The 20,015-nt window shown below is 38.0% G+C and overlaps 1 protein-coding gene across 3 annotated transcripts in view; it reads right to left on the minus strand.

The window, feature by feature from the left end:
• Nucleotides 1–19,359: 19,359 nt before the first annotated feature.
• ABCA5 (ATP binding cassette subfamily A member 5) overlaps nt 19,360–20,015 on the minus strand; it is a 54,799-nt gene continuing 54,143 nt past the window's right edge. For all 3 annotated transcript variants that reach the window (XM_077780337.1, XM_077780336.1, XM_077780335.1), the window contains one exon: nt 19,360–19,661. In XM_077780337.1, coding sequence (XP_077636463.1) covers nt 19,554–19,661 — 108 coding nt within the window. In that variant the 3' untranslated portion in view covers nt 19,360–19,553. The remainder of the gene's footprint in view (nt 19,662–20,015) is intronic.

Raw genomic sequence — 20,015 nt, forward strand, 5'->3', positions numbered from 1 at the left:
ATATAATTTAAGTGCAGAGCATCACATATGAGATATTCCTGCCAAAAATGTTCAACCAGAAGCTAATCCTGTCCTTCAAACTATTTTCTGCTTAAAGAAATGTAAAAGGCAAAGGAATGAATTAAATGACAGCATGAAGTAGGAATCAGATAGATACAGAACATGAATATTCAACATGATATGAGATGGTCTCATTGGTTCCTAGGAACTCAACAGAATGCTAGATACTGACAATCAGAGATCTGGCTACTCCCTGAAGCCACTCTGTGTTTAGAAAAAGCACAGTCTTGAAGAGATCCCAAAAAAATTTCCTAATTTTTCCTCATAGATTTTTCCCGCAGGTCCCCACCCCCGCCCCGATTAATAGAATCTTAATCAAAACGTCCCCAGTAGAGTACAATGGTTTACTCATTTTAAAATCTATTTCATTTTGCCTAACTTGTTTCATTTTCCTCCCTTAAAACTGAAGTTGACTGAATTAAATCAGAACAACGCCTCAAAATCTAAATGGATTAATTATTTGGAGAATGGCTAGTTCTAGTCACTGAAACATTGCTTTGTTTGAGTCCTTTAGCTAAATCTCATGGATTTACCATAAATATGATCCTTTTCTGCAATATATCTAATAGCTTATTCTGCAATATTTGCAAAATATTATATTTAGAATTCCAAACCAACTAGCCTGTGGAATGTGAACATAAAAAAGCAACACACGAAGCATAATACTAAGTGATGGTTTTCATTGACTAAATAAGGAAAAATAGACATTGTGACCCATACCGATATGCTCTCTTTCTTCATTCTCCATTTTTTAAGAAAATTCTTATATAAAAGGGCCTGAGTTTGTTGATACAGGCTTATCTTTTTTTTAATCATTTTCTCCTGTTCGTGGAGAGGGAGGGTGACTAGTAACTAGAAGAAAAAAAAAAAGACCAAAGACCAAAATAAGCCCAGATACAGAAAAGCTTCTGAACACTTTGAAAAAGTAGCTTCCATTGCACTAACTTGATGCTTTATTTGACTCTGCAGAAACACATTCAGTAGGGTTTGTTGTTGTTTTTTGTTTTGTTTTGTTTTTGAGTATGAAGTATTAACAAACGTAAATTATCTTATCAGCTGGTGAAGTATTTCTCTCCAGGTTCTCATGGCTCTGGGTGATGAGGGTGGCAGTATAGGAGGTCTTTTCTCTCTTGTCTCAAAAGTAACTTTTTTCTGCCAAATTTCAACATTACAACAATCTATAGTATATCAGAGAATAGGATGTTAGCGATGTTTAGAATTCAAAAAACACTGCTATTTACTTAAAGAAATAAAAGTTTAACAGGAATAAAGCCATAAACAGTTTTGTTTTGTTCTTTTGTTCTTTGTTTTGGGGTTTTTGATTTTGTTTTTGTTTTTGTTTTTTTGGTCAGAGAACTGCCCACAAGCAGTCTGCACTTCAAATGGTATACTTTTGCATGCTTATTTAATATCTAGGGAACCACTGGGGCGTCTGGGTGGCTTAGTCGGTTAAGCGTCCGACTTTCGCTTAGGTCATGATCGCGGTTCGTGGGTTCGAGCCCCGCGTCGGGCTCTGTGCTGACTGCCAGCTCAGAGCCTGGAGCCTGTTTCAGTCTGTGACTCCCTCTCTCTCTGACCATCCCCTTCGAGCCCCGCGTCGGGCTCTGTGCTGACTGCCAGCTCGGAGCCTGGAGCCTGTTTCAGTCTGTGACTCCCTCTCTTTCAGTCTGTGACTCCCTCTCTCTCTGACCATCCCCTGCTCACGCTCTCTCTCTCTCCTAGAAATAAATAAAAACATTAAAAAAAAAATTTAAAAAAAGATTGTTTTAAAAAAAAAAAAACTAGGGCACCACTGAGTAAAGCAAAATCTAATAGCAATGATAATCATTCTTAGAACCCAAAGAGCTAATTTCTCCTCTTAAATTCATGAGTCCTTTTTTATGTATTAAGAATGTAAGACAGATACAAAAGAAAACCAAAAACATGTGAGTGGATATTACTAAAGTAATTGATTTGTAGATCACCATGATGTATAATAGGGATCCTTCTGTATTTTTTTGTTTTTTAATGTTTTATTTCTTTATTTTCCTTTTATAGTTTGTTGTCAAGTTGGTTTCCATATAACACCCGGTGCTCATCCCCACAAGTGCCCTCCTCCATGCCCATCAACCCCCTTCCCCTCTCCCCCACTCCAACCTTCTATATTTTCAATGTGAAATTCCAGAGATTGGAATTTGGCCAGTATCAGAACTCTGGTCAATTAAATTAATTTGAAGAAATGTTGACATTAGATATAATTACAGTGCTCAGAGAACTTGTTCTGTTTCTGTTTTTTGATGAAAGCAAAGGTAAAGCTACCAAATATCAAAATAATCTATAAATTCTAACTTGAGAAAGTTTCTAAGTCAAAACATTCATCTTCACCTTATAGCTACAGAGGTCAGTTTGAATAGCTCACTAAGAAGCCATGGGGAAAAGTAACCTGTCCTAATGCCCACATATTCTCAAGAAGCCAAAGTTGGCAAATTCTTAAAAGGCTAACCAGAGAAGTATAAAGCTGACCCCGCAAAGATTAATTATATTCATGCACACCTCTGAGTCTCTCTTCCATTTTATTATCACACTAAAATACTATATAACTGAGTTTAAAAAATTAAATAACTCATCAGGTCTATAATGTAAAACATACAATAATTTAGGAATATCAGAACAATAAAATAATTTCAATAATGTCAATCAAAATATTTGGCATTGGCCATATGGACACTTTATGCCTTACTTACCTTATGCAAAGTGGAATGCAATTTGACTTACCGTCAGGCCAATGAAGCCCCTCTGATTCACTGTTTTCTTTTTGTCTAGAAGAACAGCTAGGAATCCTTCAAAAGCTCTTCTGCAAATGTTTGCCTCTTTCAAAACTGTTTTTGTTCCATTTGGCCTCTGAAAATGGGCCACAGCCTGTGTGTAAAAAGCCTGCCAAATGTTCTTTACTTGATAAGTTGGTTTTTGGGTTTTGTTTCTCGTCCAGTTACTCTGTGGGGAGTATGTAGTTGTGGATGGTTGGCTAAGCACGGCACGTGGTATTTGTTTATTGTTCTTTCTGGCATTCACGAAAAAAAAAAAGATCAGATTCTAAAAGGAAGAATAAAACCCACAGTGTTGAGCAAGTCTCTATGAGCTTTTAAGGACTGAAAATTAGACACCCAAGTCAAAAACAAGAGCAGATTAAAAAGAAAAGTTGGGCAGCGCAAGGAAAAACAAGGTACAATCATCCCAGAAATTGGAATAATTCACATGACGAGTCTTCACTTACAACTTAACTGCACTTCAGCTAAATGACTCCTTGTACTGACTGGTTTCCTATGTGCTACAAAGTATATGAAGGGCTTATAATAAATTTCCTTATTTAATAGTGAAAGTAATCCTATCAAGTATGAAGTATTATATTTACAACCACTTTACAGATTTGAAAAGTGGGGCTTAGGGGTGGAACTTATTTGCAGATGTTCAAATAAAGGCAGAGCTAACATGTGAGTCTAGAGCAGTTTGGACCCCAAGCCCCTCACTCTCAACTACCACTATGAAAATGATGCTAATCGAAATGATATCAAATACCCCTTTTCATGGTGGACCTTGAATGACTGTGTTACTTTTTTTTGTCCAGCGGCAAGTAAATTGGACATTCTCAGATTGTAAATAATCCTTGCTTATCAATCCTGAAAATCTCATTCCATGATTTTTACTGTCATCAATACATTTCCTGGGATGTATACATGAGTTAACCATTCATGAGAGAGAGGGACAGAGAAAACAGTGAAGCTCCCTAGGACTATCATATACCTTCTCAGTAACTACATTTAAAAGATCATTTATCTATTTCCATAGATTTAGGGATTTTCATTTCCAATATAGTCTCCAAGGTTAGGAGTCTGTGACCTACACTCCAAATCTGTTACTCATCGGCTTGGACAGCTGACATGAATTCCCTGAACCTCTGTTCCACGTATATTATGGGGGCTGGGCCTTTTCTGTTCCAACTCTCCACACTTGATACTTGCTTGGGTAGTACTGCTTCCGGCTCCCAATGCCGAATTCCTCCAAACTTGGATTTGTGGGCACCCACACCACATCAACCCCGTATTCCTTGGCACACTTCATAGATCTTTTCATCTACTTGTCTTCCTACTTCCCTGGGGTCCTCAGCCCTACTTCTGCACTTTAGCTTTCAGCACATAAACTTGCCATTTTGTTGAAAACTCAGAGACCACTGGGTAGTGGCTTCCCTCTCACTATCTCTACTGCCTGTGAACTTCACAGAGGAAACTGAGCCAGTCTTTGCTAAACTCAATCCCACTGCACAACCCCTCAGCCTACCCAAAGTCCAAAATCTGGCACTCTCTTTATTTTAGGACTCCTAACATAATATCTCCTCTCCTCCCTCCTTTTCCCAGACACACCGAACAATTAAATATGGAGAATTATTTCCCACTGACTGTAGCCTCCTTTCTTAAGCTATCTAATCATGTAAACTTCATAAACTAGCTCATCTTAGATTTAGGGTGCAAATCTCCACTATTAGTTTCTCGGGATGCTGTTAACAAGGTAGCACAAACTGGGTGTGTTAAAACAACAGAAATTTATTCTTTCACAGTTCCAGAGGTTGGACGTCTGAAATCAGGTGTCATCTTCCTAGCTCCTGGTGGTTGCCAATGTTTTGCATCCCTTAGCTTTGCTATATGACACCTCCTCTGCCTCCATCATCATGTGGTGCTCCCTGGGTCTGTTTGGTCCCCGTTTCTTACATAAGGAGACCGGTCATATTGGATTAAGTGCCCACCCTACTCAATGACGATATTGATTACATCCTCAAAGACCCTATATTCCAAATACAATCACATTCACAGGGGTTGGGAAGTCAACACATCTTTTGGATGCATACAATTTAACCCCTAACAACCATACATGCAGTACGTAGTCAACTCCTCAGTGTTTACATCTAATGGCCATTCTACGGAGTTCCTTACCCATCTATCCATTCCAATGAAACTAAGTACTCAAAGCTTGCCAATGGCTTCTGACATCATGACATCATTATATTCAATAACATTCTCTCATTGTTCTTGTTTTGTTTTTTGTTTTTTTTTTTTAATTTTCTGCAGCATTTAACACTGTTGAGACTCTGCTAGGAACTCTGATACAATTTAATGCTTTCTTCCCTGACTGCTCTTTTTCTAACAATCCACAATTTATTTATGTCCCTTGGCACTTTTTACTCCAAGTTTCAACCTCTTGTTTAATAAACATATCCACCCTTTCAGCTTTATCTAAGATCTATGTTTCTACCCATGACCTCCTTGTACTAGAGCTATCTATTCCAACTCAACACATCAAAACTCAAGTTTATAATTTATCTTCCTAATACACTTGGCTCACTCAATCTTCTTTCTCTCACTAGACACCCAGTTCAGAATTTTAACATTTGTTGCTGTATCTCTCTCTCCTTCACAATCAGTACCAATTTAATTACCAAGCCCTACTAGCACTTAGGGGCTTATGTACATCTCTAGGAAGGGCATTATTTTTGTTTTGGATTTATTTCTTTCCCTCAACTGTAGAGCTGGATGGAGGAACTGTTTGTGTTCTCAGATTCATCTTTTATGGTTACACCAAAGGTTAGCTTCTTGAATTGTCTTCTGTTGCAGGTTGATCCATTTTTAGGTCTTTAATTTCCTTTGTGCATCCCAGGGTTATTTCTTGCATAAGAAAAGAATCATTCAGATTTCTTTAGAAAAGTAACTGTATTTTTACAAATTCACTTCCTTTCTCTCTTGTTTCCTAATATGGATTATATGATTTGTTTTTGTTTGATCTTTCCAAAAAGAACAGCTTTAATGACTGAAATTATTATTTTTTACTTTCACTCAATGATTTTTACTTTCATCGTTATTATCTCCTCTACTTTTATTATGAAATATTTCAAACATATAGGAAAACAAGGTGGAATGTAACAAAATCCCATATAAATGTTCCTCAAACTTAAAAAGAAAATATTTTTGTCACATTTGTTTTTATTTATTTATTTATTATTTTTAAAGTTTATTTATTTATTTTTGAGGGGAGGAGAGGAGCAGAAAGAGAGGGAGAGAGAGAGGGAATCCCAAGTAGGCTCCTCACTGTCAGCACAGAGCCCAACAAGGGGCCGATCCCACGAACCGTGAGATCATGACCTGAGCCAAAATCAAGAGTCAGACACTTAACTGACTGAGCCATCCAGGTGCTCCTGTTTATTTATTTTTTAAAACAAAATAAAAAATAAAACTGCTTTAGTTACTTTGAGGAAAAAAAACTTACACATACATAATTTCAAGCTTTCTTTGTAAAAAAAAAAAAAAAGTGTCCTTTGTAAACCCCCTAATCTTACACCTGTCCCTTCAACCCAGTGCATCTCTGCTCACTCATTTTTGCTTTACAAGTTATCTATGAATTCCTAAACAGAATATGCCATTATTTTATGGCTTTTTAAATTACAAAAATAATATAATGCTATTTATGTCATTCTGCAATGTGCCTTTTTACTTGATTTTACTTATATTTTACACATTCATGTTGATACGTGTTGGTCTAATTAATTTGTTTTAATTTTTTAATGAATAAAATATAATTATTTTTTTATTTTTTTATGTTTTATTTATTTCTGAGAGAGAGAGACAGAGACAGAGACAGCATGAACAGGGGAGGTTCAGAGAGAGAGGGAGACACAGAATCTGAAACAGGCTCTGGGCTCTGAGCTAGCTGTCAGCACAGAGCCTGACGCGGGGCTCGAACTCACAAACCCTGAGATCATGACCTGAGCTGAAGTCAGACGCTTAACCGACTGAACCACCCAGATGCCCCTAAAATATAATAATTTAAAACCTACCTATTGGGGTGCCTGGGTGGCTCAGTTGGTTAAGCACCTGTGAGATAATACCCCGCGTCAGGCTCTGCACTGACAGCACAGAGCCTGCTTAGGATTCTCTGTCTCTCTCTCTCTCTCTCTGGTCCTCTCCCACTCGTGCTTATGTGTTCTCTCTTTCTTACTCTCTCACTCTCTCAAAAATAAATAAACATTGACATTTTTTTAAATAAAAAAATAAAACTTACATATTGTTGGTCATTGAGGTTGTGTAGTTTTTCATTCTTACTAACAGGCTGTTGTGACATCCTGATGCTTGCTTCCTCCTGTGGGGTCAACAGAAGGCAGAGAGCACCCCCAGGGAGGGCAGTCACATGAAGTGAGAAAATATTAGAACTTGTCTGCATTTATTTTTCACCAAAAATATTGACATTAATATTTGATATATGGATTGAAAATGGTGCTTTTAACCAGTACACCTATATCGGAAATCAGGAATCGAAAATGTCTCGTGGAGCCTACACAAAATATCTGAAATATGAGTGGGAGCCGTACAGTGCTGAGGCATTCACGGTGATACATTTATCTATCCGTTTCTCAGCATTTAATCACATAAGGTTGGGTGCTTATGTAGATTTACACATTATACTATCTCAATTTAGCCCCAATAGGACTTAAAAGGGTTTCTGCAAAAACAAAACACCACAAAACGTGTATTGCAGATTACTTTCATAATGCACATACAGGTGAAAAATGGGAAAATTGCACTTCATGTATGAGTTTTTTATACGCCTTACTACAAGGTAAAAAGTATGACCACATATTCATAATTGATAAGAGCGCTTTCATCTTTATTTTATCCTATCAAGTTTTTGGTTTGTTGTGAACACTTTATATTAACAATAATGAAACATGTACATAATGTAGATAGTTTAAAAAATTAAATTTATAGGGCACCTGAGTGGCTCAGTCGGTTAAGTGTCTGTCTTCAGCTCAGGTCATGATCTCACAGTTTGTGAGTTCAAGTCTAAAATTAGGCTCTCTGCTGTCAGCGCACACAACCCGCTTCAGATCCTCTTTGCCTTCTCTGTCTCTGCCCCTGTCCTACTCACACACACACTCTCTCTTAAAAATAAATTAAAAAAATTTTAAGGCTTTAAAAATTAAATTTACACACATACATTAAGAGTGCATGATCAAAATCATTTTACTAATAGAGTATAAAGTCCTGGGGACACCTGACTGGTTCAGTTGGTAGAGCATCTGACTCTTGATCCAAGAGTCGTGAGTTCAAGCCCCACAATGGGCATGGAAACTATTTAAAAAAAAAAGAAGGAGAAGGAGAAGAAGTAAAATTCTAAGATGTAGAAGTACCGCTCTGGAGGTGGGACTTCTTGGTCATGAGGTATGTACAGCTTTATTAATGTCAACCTGCTGTCCAAAAGTTTTTAAATACACCTTTTAGCAGACACCATGTGCCAATTCCCATTTCCCTACCTCCTTGCAAACACCCTCCACTAGGTGAATTATTAAAATTTTGAAAAACGGTATGTGAAGTAATTGTTGGTTTGCAAACGTGGGAGCTTCCCAGGTGAAACATGGAACAGGTGTGGTGAACGGAAGGCAGGCAAGCAGAGAGAGAAGACAGAGGCAGGCCACTCCAGACGGGCAGGAGGCCGGTTTAAGAAGCAAGAATGCGTACTTACGAGGCTTGTTCTGGGTGCCTCAAGACCAGTAGATCTCTGAACCTGCTGCCAGAATCTTAAATGTTTACATGGAGGCTCTAATGAGGTTCTGACATGTACCCCCTCCTGAGGGTCTAAACACATAGCTTTCTCAAGGCTGCATCCTTGAAGACCGTTCAGGGAGTGGGGGCAGCAGATGGAACATACAAAGTATGGGGAGGAACATACAAAGTATGGGGAGGAACATACAAAGGACAGGAAAGGGTGTGAGGAGCCTCTGACTGCCTGAGGCCAGCCAGTGGGTCAACTGGTAGTCACATCCTTCCAATGACCTCGTCTGCCAAGAATATCTGATTTCTGCATTTGTAGTTGAATTTTAAGAGAAATAACTTCTTCATCATGTTGAATCCCCCCTCCCCAACATGATGAAACTGTTTATCTGGGTCACTTCTACATCCTTCAATAAAATGTGTATGTTTTACCTTAAAAGTCTTGCATGTCTTTTCTAAGATTTTTTTTTTTTTTTGCCATAGCATAGAATTTCCATTACTAACTTCATAGGGTCTATTTTTATTTTATTTTTTATAGTTTTATTTTTTATTTATTTTTTTACAAATAATTTATTGTCAAATTAGTTTCCACATAACACCCAGTGCTCATCCCCACAAGTGTCCTCCTCTATGCCCATAACCCCTCCCCCCCACATCCATCAGTCCTCAATTTTTGTCAGAATTCAAGAGTCTCTCATGGTTTGCCTCTCTCCCTTCCCNAATAGGGTCTATTTTTAAATATATTTTCTACTTAATTGTTGCTTGTGTATAGAAGCACTATAAATTTTGTATGTTAACTTGAACTTCACTGAACTATTATTTATTCTAGTTATACATTTAAAAAATTTCCTAAACATTTATCTGCTACTAATGAGTTTTATAATACCATTTTTCTAACAATCCTTACAACTCTCTGAAGTTGAATTCCTGGCATAAAACCCACTTGTTCATAATATAAGCTAATCCTCAGACTGTTCTTTTCTTATAGCATCCTGCTTCTTTTTCTGGCGCTGCATTAAGTCCTTTGTAGTTCACATTTCCTTCTACAGTCCCCCGTTCCTCCAAATTGCGTTTTGTCCTGTTTGTTTGGTCATTAATTTTAAAAGCACACAGCTAAGCTACACTCAGATTCCTGGCCTAAGGACACTGTGAGCCGATTAATAATGTATGGCGTTTTAAGATGCCAACTTGTGGGGCGGTTTGTTACACAGCAATAGTAACTAAAACAACGCGTCTATTTCTCTGTAATCTTCTAGTACACTAGAAGCCCTTTTAGGTCAAGACTGTATTGTTTACCTTGGATCCACAGCTCCTAACCTGGTATTGGGGTCAATGCAGGAATTTAAAAACAAATGAAGATGCTGAATTTAATCACCGATCACAAAGTGTGTGGCTGAAACTCGGTGCAGTTTGGGGGCATTCTGCTAGGCACAAGGCCCCTTCTCCAACAAAACACTTACACATCTCAGAATGCAAAATGCCTTTGTCACAAGAAGTCAATCTCCTAATGATGCACTCTTCACCAATCTGTCTTTTCTAATGGAAATGACTAAATAGCTTTAGATTGAAAATCAAGTAGGGTTAATTTTCACAACCCCCTCAGGAAAAGGGGCTAAACCCTCCAAAGTCTGTTCCTGAACTGTCTCCTTCCTTAGACCATTCACAACTTGTGTGCAGACTCCTCAGGCTTCAGTGTATTCAGGATCTTCTCAAATGAGGCGATTCAGATGCCCATTTAGGTTTGAAAACCATAGTTTAACTAATGCAAAATTTCTTTTCTCTATGCTTTTTTCCACAGCTGACCACTTGTGACTGATTATCCTCAACTGGGCAGGAAGACAAGACAAATAATAACATTTCAGTCACTACTGGCCATCTTTGGCAACACACACCCTCATGTGTGTGTGGAGGTGTGTGCACATTCAGAGACATCTACCTATTACACACATTGCTTTTATTTATTTTTGTTTATTTTGAAAGGGGGAGGGGGAACAGGCGACGAGTGGACAGGCAGAGAGAGAGAGGAAGAGAGAGAATCCCAAGCAGGCTCCACACCCAGTGCTGAGCTAGATGAGGGGCTCGATCTCACGACCATGAGATCATGACCTGAGCCGAAATCAAGTGTCGGACACTCAACCAACTGAGCCACCCAGGTGCCCCTCAACACACATTGTTTTTAACTAGTGAATTCAATATGTTCTAAGTGCCTTAGGACAGAAGCTGGATCCTACAAAAAGCTTAGTGCCATTCTTTCTAAAAGGATGACATCAAGAATATAAGCTCTGAAGTCACGCTGCCTGGATTCGAATCCCGTATGTGTTACTTAGAAACTCAGTGTCAGTGGGAAAATCATTTAACATCTCTGGCCTCAAACTCTCCAGCTATAAAGTGGAGGGTAAAAATAAAGATCTTTATTTCTTAGGGTTGTTGTAAGGATTGAATACAATATTCAACACCAGTGAATACGCACTCAAACTTTAACAAGTAGCAGGATCACCCAGAGAGTTTGCTATAATTGCACAGATGGCTGGACCCCACTGCTGGAATCTCTGATTCCGTAGATCCGGGATAACCTGAGAACTTACACTCCTAACAATCCCCAGGAGATTCTGACATGGCTCATCAGAGAACCACTGGTCTATAAAAAATGCATAGAATGCCTAACAGTGCCCTGCACAGAGGAAGCCCGCAATAAATCTTAGCAATTACTATTTCCAAAACTTAGTTCTTAACCTATCAAGTCTAACAGTGGGACTTGTTTTACTTTTCATAAGATTACTTATCCTGAGGAAGGGAGAGAGAGAAAGAGAGAATGTGAGTCGGGGAGGGGTAGAGAGAGAGGGAGGGAGAGAATCCCAAGCAGGATCTGCTACCAGTGCAGAGCCTGACATGGGGCTGGAACCCATGAACCGTGAATTCACGACTGGAGACGCAATCAAGAGTCGGACATTTAACCAAATGAGCCACCCAGGTGCCCCAAGAGTTGTTTTACTTTTAAAATACTTCTATAAGGTGACACTTAGTTTTGACTCATGTTGATACTTTCTTCCACCTGAGAATTATCATTGAAATTCTTAGTTGTTTATATAAGAAAAAAAAACCCTCAATTTTTTCAAATAGGTATCATTAATTTTACTACTTGAAAGAAAACAAGAAGTGAAAATCAGATTAGAGACCGGTTATCTTTATTAACAATGGTACCCAAAACATCTTTTCTGGCAGTTTCTTTTTACCGTCTCTGCCATTCTCCCTCCCAGTTATCCCAGTTATCAATAACATTTACTTCCAAGATAAAACACAGGATTCCTTGCCCACCTTTTGGAGAGTACCTCAAAAATTTTGTATTTTGAGGCTCCTTAAAAGGAACAAAAGGAGGGATTTTAAAATCCAGCCTCAGTCTCTGTCTACCACACGGTTCCTGTCCTTTCTAACCTTTGGCTGTTCTGCCTTCTTCCATCTGCTGAACAGCTGGGACTGTCTGTTCTCTAGCTCACCCTTCACTTCTCATTCTTGGTTCAGGCATCTTGAAACCTGTTGTCTATTTCCCAAATGAACCAGCACAGAGATGACCATTGGACTCAGTACTGAGTTCAGCCTCAGACTTTCCAGAATGCCTTGCTGACTCCAACCTGGGACTCTCCTTTGGCCACTGCTCACCACCCCCCACCCCTCCCCACCCCAGCCTTTTCTGGGAGTAGGAAAGCGCCCTTTCAACACAGCCCTCTGCTGCCATCTGGCGGTCAGAGGGGCTCACATTTTGCCCACTCAGCTGCTCTCAGCAGGCACACCTGGCAGGATTAGAAATGGTCTCACTTCCTGGGGTTGGGGGGGTGGNAATGAAAAAAACCTCAGCATTGCCAACGTGAAATTCATTCTTCCCCAGCAAGCACAGGGCTCTGCATTTAAACTGTAAACTGTTATTCTGAATTCACTTCCAGTTAGACTAAAATGGCCAAGAAACTTCTAGTGGCTTTTTATACAATTCAGTTCTCATCTTTTTGTCCTCAGTGGTCTGCTGGATAGGTTTTTTATCTTCAACTGCATGAGGGTCAAGGCCAGACCCTGGGTTTGCATCTTGTGCGTACAACATGTAACAATATACATGATCTGAAAGGCCATTAAGTCGAATAGTGTCTGTGTAATTTCTTCAAAGGGTCTTACCTTGTACTTAAAAATGCCAGCAAAGCTTTCCTGACGTGTGGATCTGCCATTCTGTCTTCATAGGTATCTATGCTCCCCTCTGGTATCCATTCCTAATATTCATAATGTAGGCTTGAAAAATAGGGATGGCCCCCCAAAATAAACAGTCCTAAACTGGGAACCTCATTAAGAAGGGGGCTAAGAATAGCAGATAAACACCTTAGCACATAATAAGAAAAATCACAACATAATCAAAATCAAAGGTTAACTTAAAACAGCATGGAGAGAAAACTTCATACACGCACAAACACCTTCAGAATAAGTTTGCAGATAATGTATCAAACTTGGAACGCTTATTTTATTATTTATTTTATTTATTTTCGAAAGACAGCACGAGCGAGCAAGGGGCAGAGAGGTGGGGTGGGAGTGAGAATCAGCCCTGCAAACACCATGAATGTGGACTTCTGGCCTCCAGAACTGTTGAGAATAAATTTCCGTTGTTTTAAGCACTGCAATGCATGGTACTTTGTCATAGTAGCCTAAGGAAACAAATAACTACCTATTATGTTGGCTTTTACCCATAGCCACCCAAGCCACGGAGATATGAGAGTTATGCCAGTCCTTCTGCCTATTCCGATTATACATTCAGAGACCAGAGACATCGGCACCACATGGCTCTGCAGATTATGAACTGGATCTAGGCCAGGGTTTGATTGATTACCTGGCCCTTCAATGCCCTTCAAGGTGCCACAGGGGCTGTGATGACACTTTGGGTCTCTGTATCCTGTGACCAACACACCTTAAGATACTTGCGCATTCCCCCTTTTCCAGTGTAGTTGGCTGGGTTAATGGCCAGAGATCCCTTGGCCATCTCCCCTTTGGAGATGTAGGGGACAGACAGCCCGTACACTTGCCACGATATTGGCATCTGTGTGCCCAGTAGTGTCACGACTGCTGGCCGACCCTCAAATCCCAAGACAGCCTCCGCCAACTGTGGAGCAAGGATGGTGTGCCCCTCACCAACACATTCCCTGCTGCTTTCAATCTGACCCTCTACCACGTTCTCAGTCTCACTGTAAACCTACTCAAGCATGCCCAGTTTTCCGAATCTTTTCCCTCCTTTTCCATCATGTACCATGGCCGCTTAACATTTTGTCTGTGCAGCGTATGGGCCACATCTTAGCAGCACGTTCACACCTCCTGGGGTTCTCGCCAAGGAGTCACAAACCATGCATGCCCAAACAGTGCTAAGTAAATGTCGTTCTCATCTAACTTTATGTCCGACACCATTCATCAAGTACCCTCAGAGCCCAATCCTAGGCGCACTCTCCTAGCACCTGCACACGAGGAAACGACTGTCCCTTTCTCCCCTCAGCAAGCCCAGCACAACTCTGGCCAAGTAATTTTATGACTTAGTCTTTGCAGGATGTAGTCAACAAAACAACAAATACCAGCTACATGATAATTACATAGTAAGAATAATTTGGTGAAAAAAATTACTGGCCAGTACATGAACAAGAGAATCAGCATTCAGTATCTTCTCCTACAACTACGTCAAAGACTTCAAATTAATAGATAAGAACTGGACAAACTGATCCAAAACAATGATGTCATTCTGTTAGTAAAATGACCTCAGTATCATGGTTAATGACACACAGAAGAACTACAAAACAAAAAGGAAAACAAAGCGGTGACCCAAGTGAGGGATTCACTTAGCCAGTCTCTGAGAAGGGCACAGTAGTCACAAGGAACTTGAAAAACCCTATTACCGTGAATTTCAACGAAAACTAACAATAAAACTTAAGGGATATCTTGTCTTTGACAACAATACTGGGTTACAAAAACCTGAAACTTAGGGCACAGCTGAAAGGTCAAGGTCAAAGCCTCAACATAAAAGAAGAGCCCCCTGGGCAGTTGCCAGCTTACTCTTTGAAGGTAGACCAGATTTTATGTTCACACTAGCATTTAGTTGACTTCATGGATAGTCCATGATCTGTTCCAATCATTAAATGAGCAACCTAACCAGCCTCCACATCTTAATTTAAGTTACAGAGGTGAACTCTGGTGCCCTGAGACAGCCCTTTTATTGGTAAATGTGTAACCCTGGGCAGATACATGTGTAGAGATGGTGAAAAAAATTACTTCAGGTTATTGTATTGATACTTTTTGGAATCCTGCATTTATGCATGTGCGGGAGCAAGCCTTCTAATCATGTAGTTTTATGTATATTGTCCATTTTTAAGATGCTTGAGATTAAAGTTTATTTGCTTAATTTAAAAAAAAAAAGGTGATTAATTTGATTTGCAAGCTTAGGTTCTTGGGAAGAATTTGTCCATTAAATTTAAAATCTTGTCTAAGTGTTTGGGAGAGACAAAGTTATTCAAACATTCTAAGGAAGCTGATAAATATGTAAGTAGTGTCAAGTATCTGGGAATAACTCAGTCTGTTAAATGTAATAAAACGTAAGTGAAAGTAATTACCTTATGTTTTTACAAAACAGATTGCAGATAAAAAGATCTACAAGAATACCTAGTTTACACTTAAAAATCTGAATGTGAACTGAAGCACCTAGATGGCTCAGTCGGTTAAGTGTCTAACTCTTAATTCTTGGCTCAGGTCATGATCTCATGGTTTCGTGAGTTCGAGCCTCATGTCAGACTCTGCACTAACAGTACAGAGACTGCTTGGGATTCTCTCTCCTTCTCTCTCTCTCTCTGCTCCCCTCCCCCAGCTCACTTGCTCTCTCGCGCTCTCTCGCTCGCTCGCTCTCTCTCTCTCACACACACACACACACACTCTGTCTCTCACATTAAAAAAATATTAATGTGAATTAAAACACAAGGAACTGTCATGTCCCTTCTGTACTTGAAAACTCCCGAAAGATACTAAAAAAATAATTACTAACAATTTTAGTGCCAGTTTTTTCTTCATTTTTAATGAGTTACCCATTTTTCATTTATCAACACTAAATGACAAAAAAATCCATTAGTATACAAAATGAAAGGCTACCTTAAATTCTCAGTTATNACTCTCTCTCTCACATTAAAAAAATATTAATGTGAATTAAAACACAAGGAACTGTCATGTCCCTTCTGTACTTGAAAACTCCCGAAAGATACTAAAAAAATAATTACTAACAATTTTAGTGCCAGTTTTTTCTTCATTTTTAATGAGTTACCCATTTTTCATTTATCAACACTAAATGACAAAAAAATCCATTAGTATACAAAATGAAAGGCTACCTTAAATTCTCAGTTATTAAAGCTTACTACTGATAATGTAATATTTATTTTTCTTAAAGGGTAGCACTGAGAATTACATATATCACATTATGAATAAAAAAGAAGTAAACATTTACCTTATAAGAATAGCTGACATAAAAATTATTCGCCTGAGAATAAATTCTTTTATGTATGTAATACCTTCTTTCAGGAAAGAAAATTAAAAATTGATGTTAGCAACATTAAAAATGCATTAAGGATAAGCATTCCTATTTTTCAAAAATTAAAGCCTATTTATGTATTACATGAAAATACAGTATGGTACTTCATCAAATTCATAGTGCAATTAGAATAAAATGTATGACCAATAGAACAACAATAAAAACAAGGACAACACTGACCCTACGTAGACTCAGGTGCTCCAGTAAAAGTGTTCGAACCACTAGCCAAGCATTTGTACTATTATATTACATAAGCATTGATCTTCCTCTACTGGACTGGAAGACCTCACGGGGCCAAAATGGATGGTCATCTTTCTATCCAAAGAAACCCTGTGGCTTCAAAGACAGTCACTAAAATGTCTGCTGAATTAAATTGCTCTAAAAATATCTTAACGATTAAAATTAAAATATGGAGTTAAGGTGGTTTGTGCCAATTTCAAAGAAAACTGTTTTTAAAGAAAACCTACAGCTTTTAATTGTTCTCTGCTAAAAACTGGGGAAAAAAATCAAAGTGAAATGGAAAGGACACTCACTGTAATGTTTTCACTGTTAGCATCTGCTTGGTTCCTAACAGCTGCAGGCAGAGGTTTGCTTTATTAGTCAGGAAGCAGAGTCCCTCAGTGAAGTCCAGGATTTACTTTAACATTTTATAGTAGAAGGAAAGTATAAAGTAGGTGATGCTGCTCTATCCAAATTCTGGCTAATGTATGTATTTATGTTTACGTGTCAATGGCATAGGAAAAAAAAATTAGATCAGTAATTTAAGACATTTTGAAACAAAATGTTCAAAAACTCGAACTGTAAACTATAAATGAAAATAAACTTCCCATTTAACTTTCTGTCTCCTTTTCTTTACCCCACTTGCCCTCGCTTTCCCAAATATTAAACTCTACTTCTGGAATTTAAAACTTCAAATTTAAACTTTTATGATTTAAGTTCATGATAAAGTTCATAAACCTTAATTTTAAAGTTTAATGAAAACTTTAAAAAATTATACTTCTGGATAGGGAAGATTTTACTACTGTGAAAAAGGGAAAATACTCCAACAAATAATTTAACTCATGACCAAAATATATGCACTCTATGTAAAAAGTAAAAAAATTAATTCGTGTCTTCGAGAAAATGCTTACAAGAGCGCATAAAGTAACTGAACAAACATAATAGGTAAGAACTTGATAACATCTACTCAGAGCAACTTCAGCTTTCATTTTCCTCTTGATCAGCTGCACACTCGCAGATGCGAAACAAACAGGACGAATCAGCGTGCGGAAGGAGCTAATGCTCTCTGCTGGCCATGCTCCTCAAAATCACACACTTTCCTCATGGGGTCAGCTTCTAAGAAACTACTTTTCGGTGACTGTTCTAGCAAACTGTCGATTGTTCTGATTTTTACATGGACTTTAAGTGCTCTGGGCAACACATGGCTACAAAAACATACCCCAAAACAAGAAGACCCCGGGTATTTACATGAGTACTAGATAATGAAAGGTTATCTCCTTAAACTGATGGCACCACTTAGCAACAACCTGCCTAGAAAATGCAATGTGCTATTTATTATCCACAAAAATAGATTTTCTTTCAAATGTGTCTTGAGTTATATTCATCATGCAGGACTAATGTCCAGTGAAAGTCACAACTTTTACTAAAGATGTAAACGTGAGATCCTCAGGTGAAGAATTCAAAAGCTTGGAATTAGGAGGCAAGTGGCTGTCAGTTGCCAATAGAACATTAAAAGCCAGTGCCAACTAAACCTTATACAGAGAAATAACTTAGCTGTGGGTTGTAAAACCCAAGCAGAGACCGTAAGACAGCTCATGTGGCTCAGTGACCAGACCTTAGAGACAGCTGGCAGAGTAGGCATCTTCAGGAATGTGTACAGTCAAGGCAGTGGGGGAAGGACCAGTCATGTACCTTGTGCTGAGAAAGGATACTGTTTTAAATCCGCTGCTAGAGCCTAAAACCACAGATGTCTTATTACACAGTAATGTTACAAGTTCATTAAGTTTACCTAAGCAAATAATTACTATTATTTCATTAAAAGATCTGGCTATTTAAAGCAACTCAGTACCAAATTCCTATAGTGGCTGATGATTTTTAAGACTCTGTAATGCAATAATCAGACTCCCAAGACATTTTTTTGGTTAATATTTTCATTCATCTGATTGAAAGAGTATCAACTAGTATTAATTATACTGTATTATACCTAGTATCCACACATGAGTTCTACAAGGAAGTACTTCCAAGATTACATCAACCATAACCTTACTTCAACTCTGAGAGAGTGAAATTCTGGTTTCTCATTAAAGTAAATTATGCACAGCTTGCTTCTAATCCTTAACTTAATCCCCAAGAGTTTATTTACCTCCCACCAAAGTGGGAGAATCTGAGGGGAGTTAGTAAATAAATCTACACAGATACATGTTAAACTCTATAAAGGATTCAAATAATAAAGTTTACCAACAAAAATAATTGCCCAACAAATTATTTTATTCTTTAATAAAATAAAATGTTCCCTCTGGGAGAAAGCTGACCAAAAAATTTACATATACCATGAGGGGTACAGAAAAGGTATGGCTGATTCTACCAACTCTGTAGATGATGTCATTCTAACTGCAATCAGTCTATTACATAGTAAGATTCTAGACACAGTCTTCTTTTCATTGTAATGAAAACCTCTGTGAATTTTATTGTAAGCATTCAAACACCTAAATTCCCATGTCTAACATCACCTAATAGAACAAGGTCTCTTTTCGGTCACATGATGGATGAGCGCCACCTAGCGGACCGCACTTCTTGCGAACTTGTATCTGCATGACACTGCCTAATGTTTAGTTAGTTTCCTGGGATGCCAGCTTCCACTCAAAGTTTCTTCGGAAATTAAAAAGGAGTATCAAGAAACTTTTGCTTTCCATCTCTTTTTTATATATTATGTATGTATTTGTTTTTTATTTTAACCTGAATATTATATACTTACAGAGCAAGAGAGTATAAATTTAAAAATAAAGATAACTATTAAAAATAAAATTATTCTATCACTCTTTCTTTAAATCAAAAATTTAGAAGCACTGTTTTTTGAAAGGTAAAAAAGTAAATATTCAACCTCACATACAGACTGCAGTTCAATAAACTTCATGTACAAACATGCAGTTCCAATAATTTATACACAAGTTTTATTTGAAGAAAAGCAAAGCACACAACCACAGTATTTCAGTTAAGGAACTCTGGAAAATCTCAAATGCTCTCATGGTCTTCAGTTAGCATTCAAATAATACACCCTTAAGCCAAAGTTAAAAATAAGGTAAAAAAGAAATAAATTCAGTAAGAGACTGAACAATACATATTCAAAATACTACTCTGTCTTCCTGTGTTCTTTCCCACCAAAGTGTGCTGTTTAAAGTTCCACAACTATTATCTTCTTCCTCTTGTTCTTTAGTGAGTTCTACAAAAACCTAAATGAAAGTAAATAAATGAATATGGTATTCTGTATCACAATTATCTCAAAGATTTTTACTTAAATCATACACAGTATAAGACTATATCCAAATACATTAACCATTCATGCTCAAGAGATATCTTGGGGTATTATTTAGACAGAATAACCTTCATTAATCACCTACAAAGATGAATGCTATGAGAACTAACAGAATTTTTGATTCACTTATGGAAATAGCACTGTCATGAAAAATAATTTGTCAATATTTAAGCAATGTAACTTCAGATACCTGAAATACCACCACCAACACCCATTTTCTTTACTAAAGAAAAGATATGGAGCTATTCAAAACAAGCAGATGGAGAGCCTG

This window comes from Crocuta crocuta, unplaced genomic scaffold (assembly GCF_008692635.1).
Source record: "Crocuta crocuta isolate KB4526 unplaced genomic scaffold, BGI_CrCroc_1.0 scaffold288, whole genome shotgun sequence".
NCBI classification, from domain to species: Eukaryota; Metazoa; Chordata; class Mammalia; order Carnivora; family Hyaenidae; genus Crocuta; species Crocuta crocuta.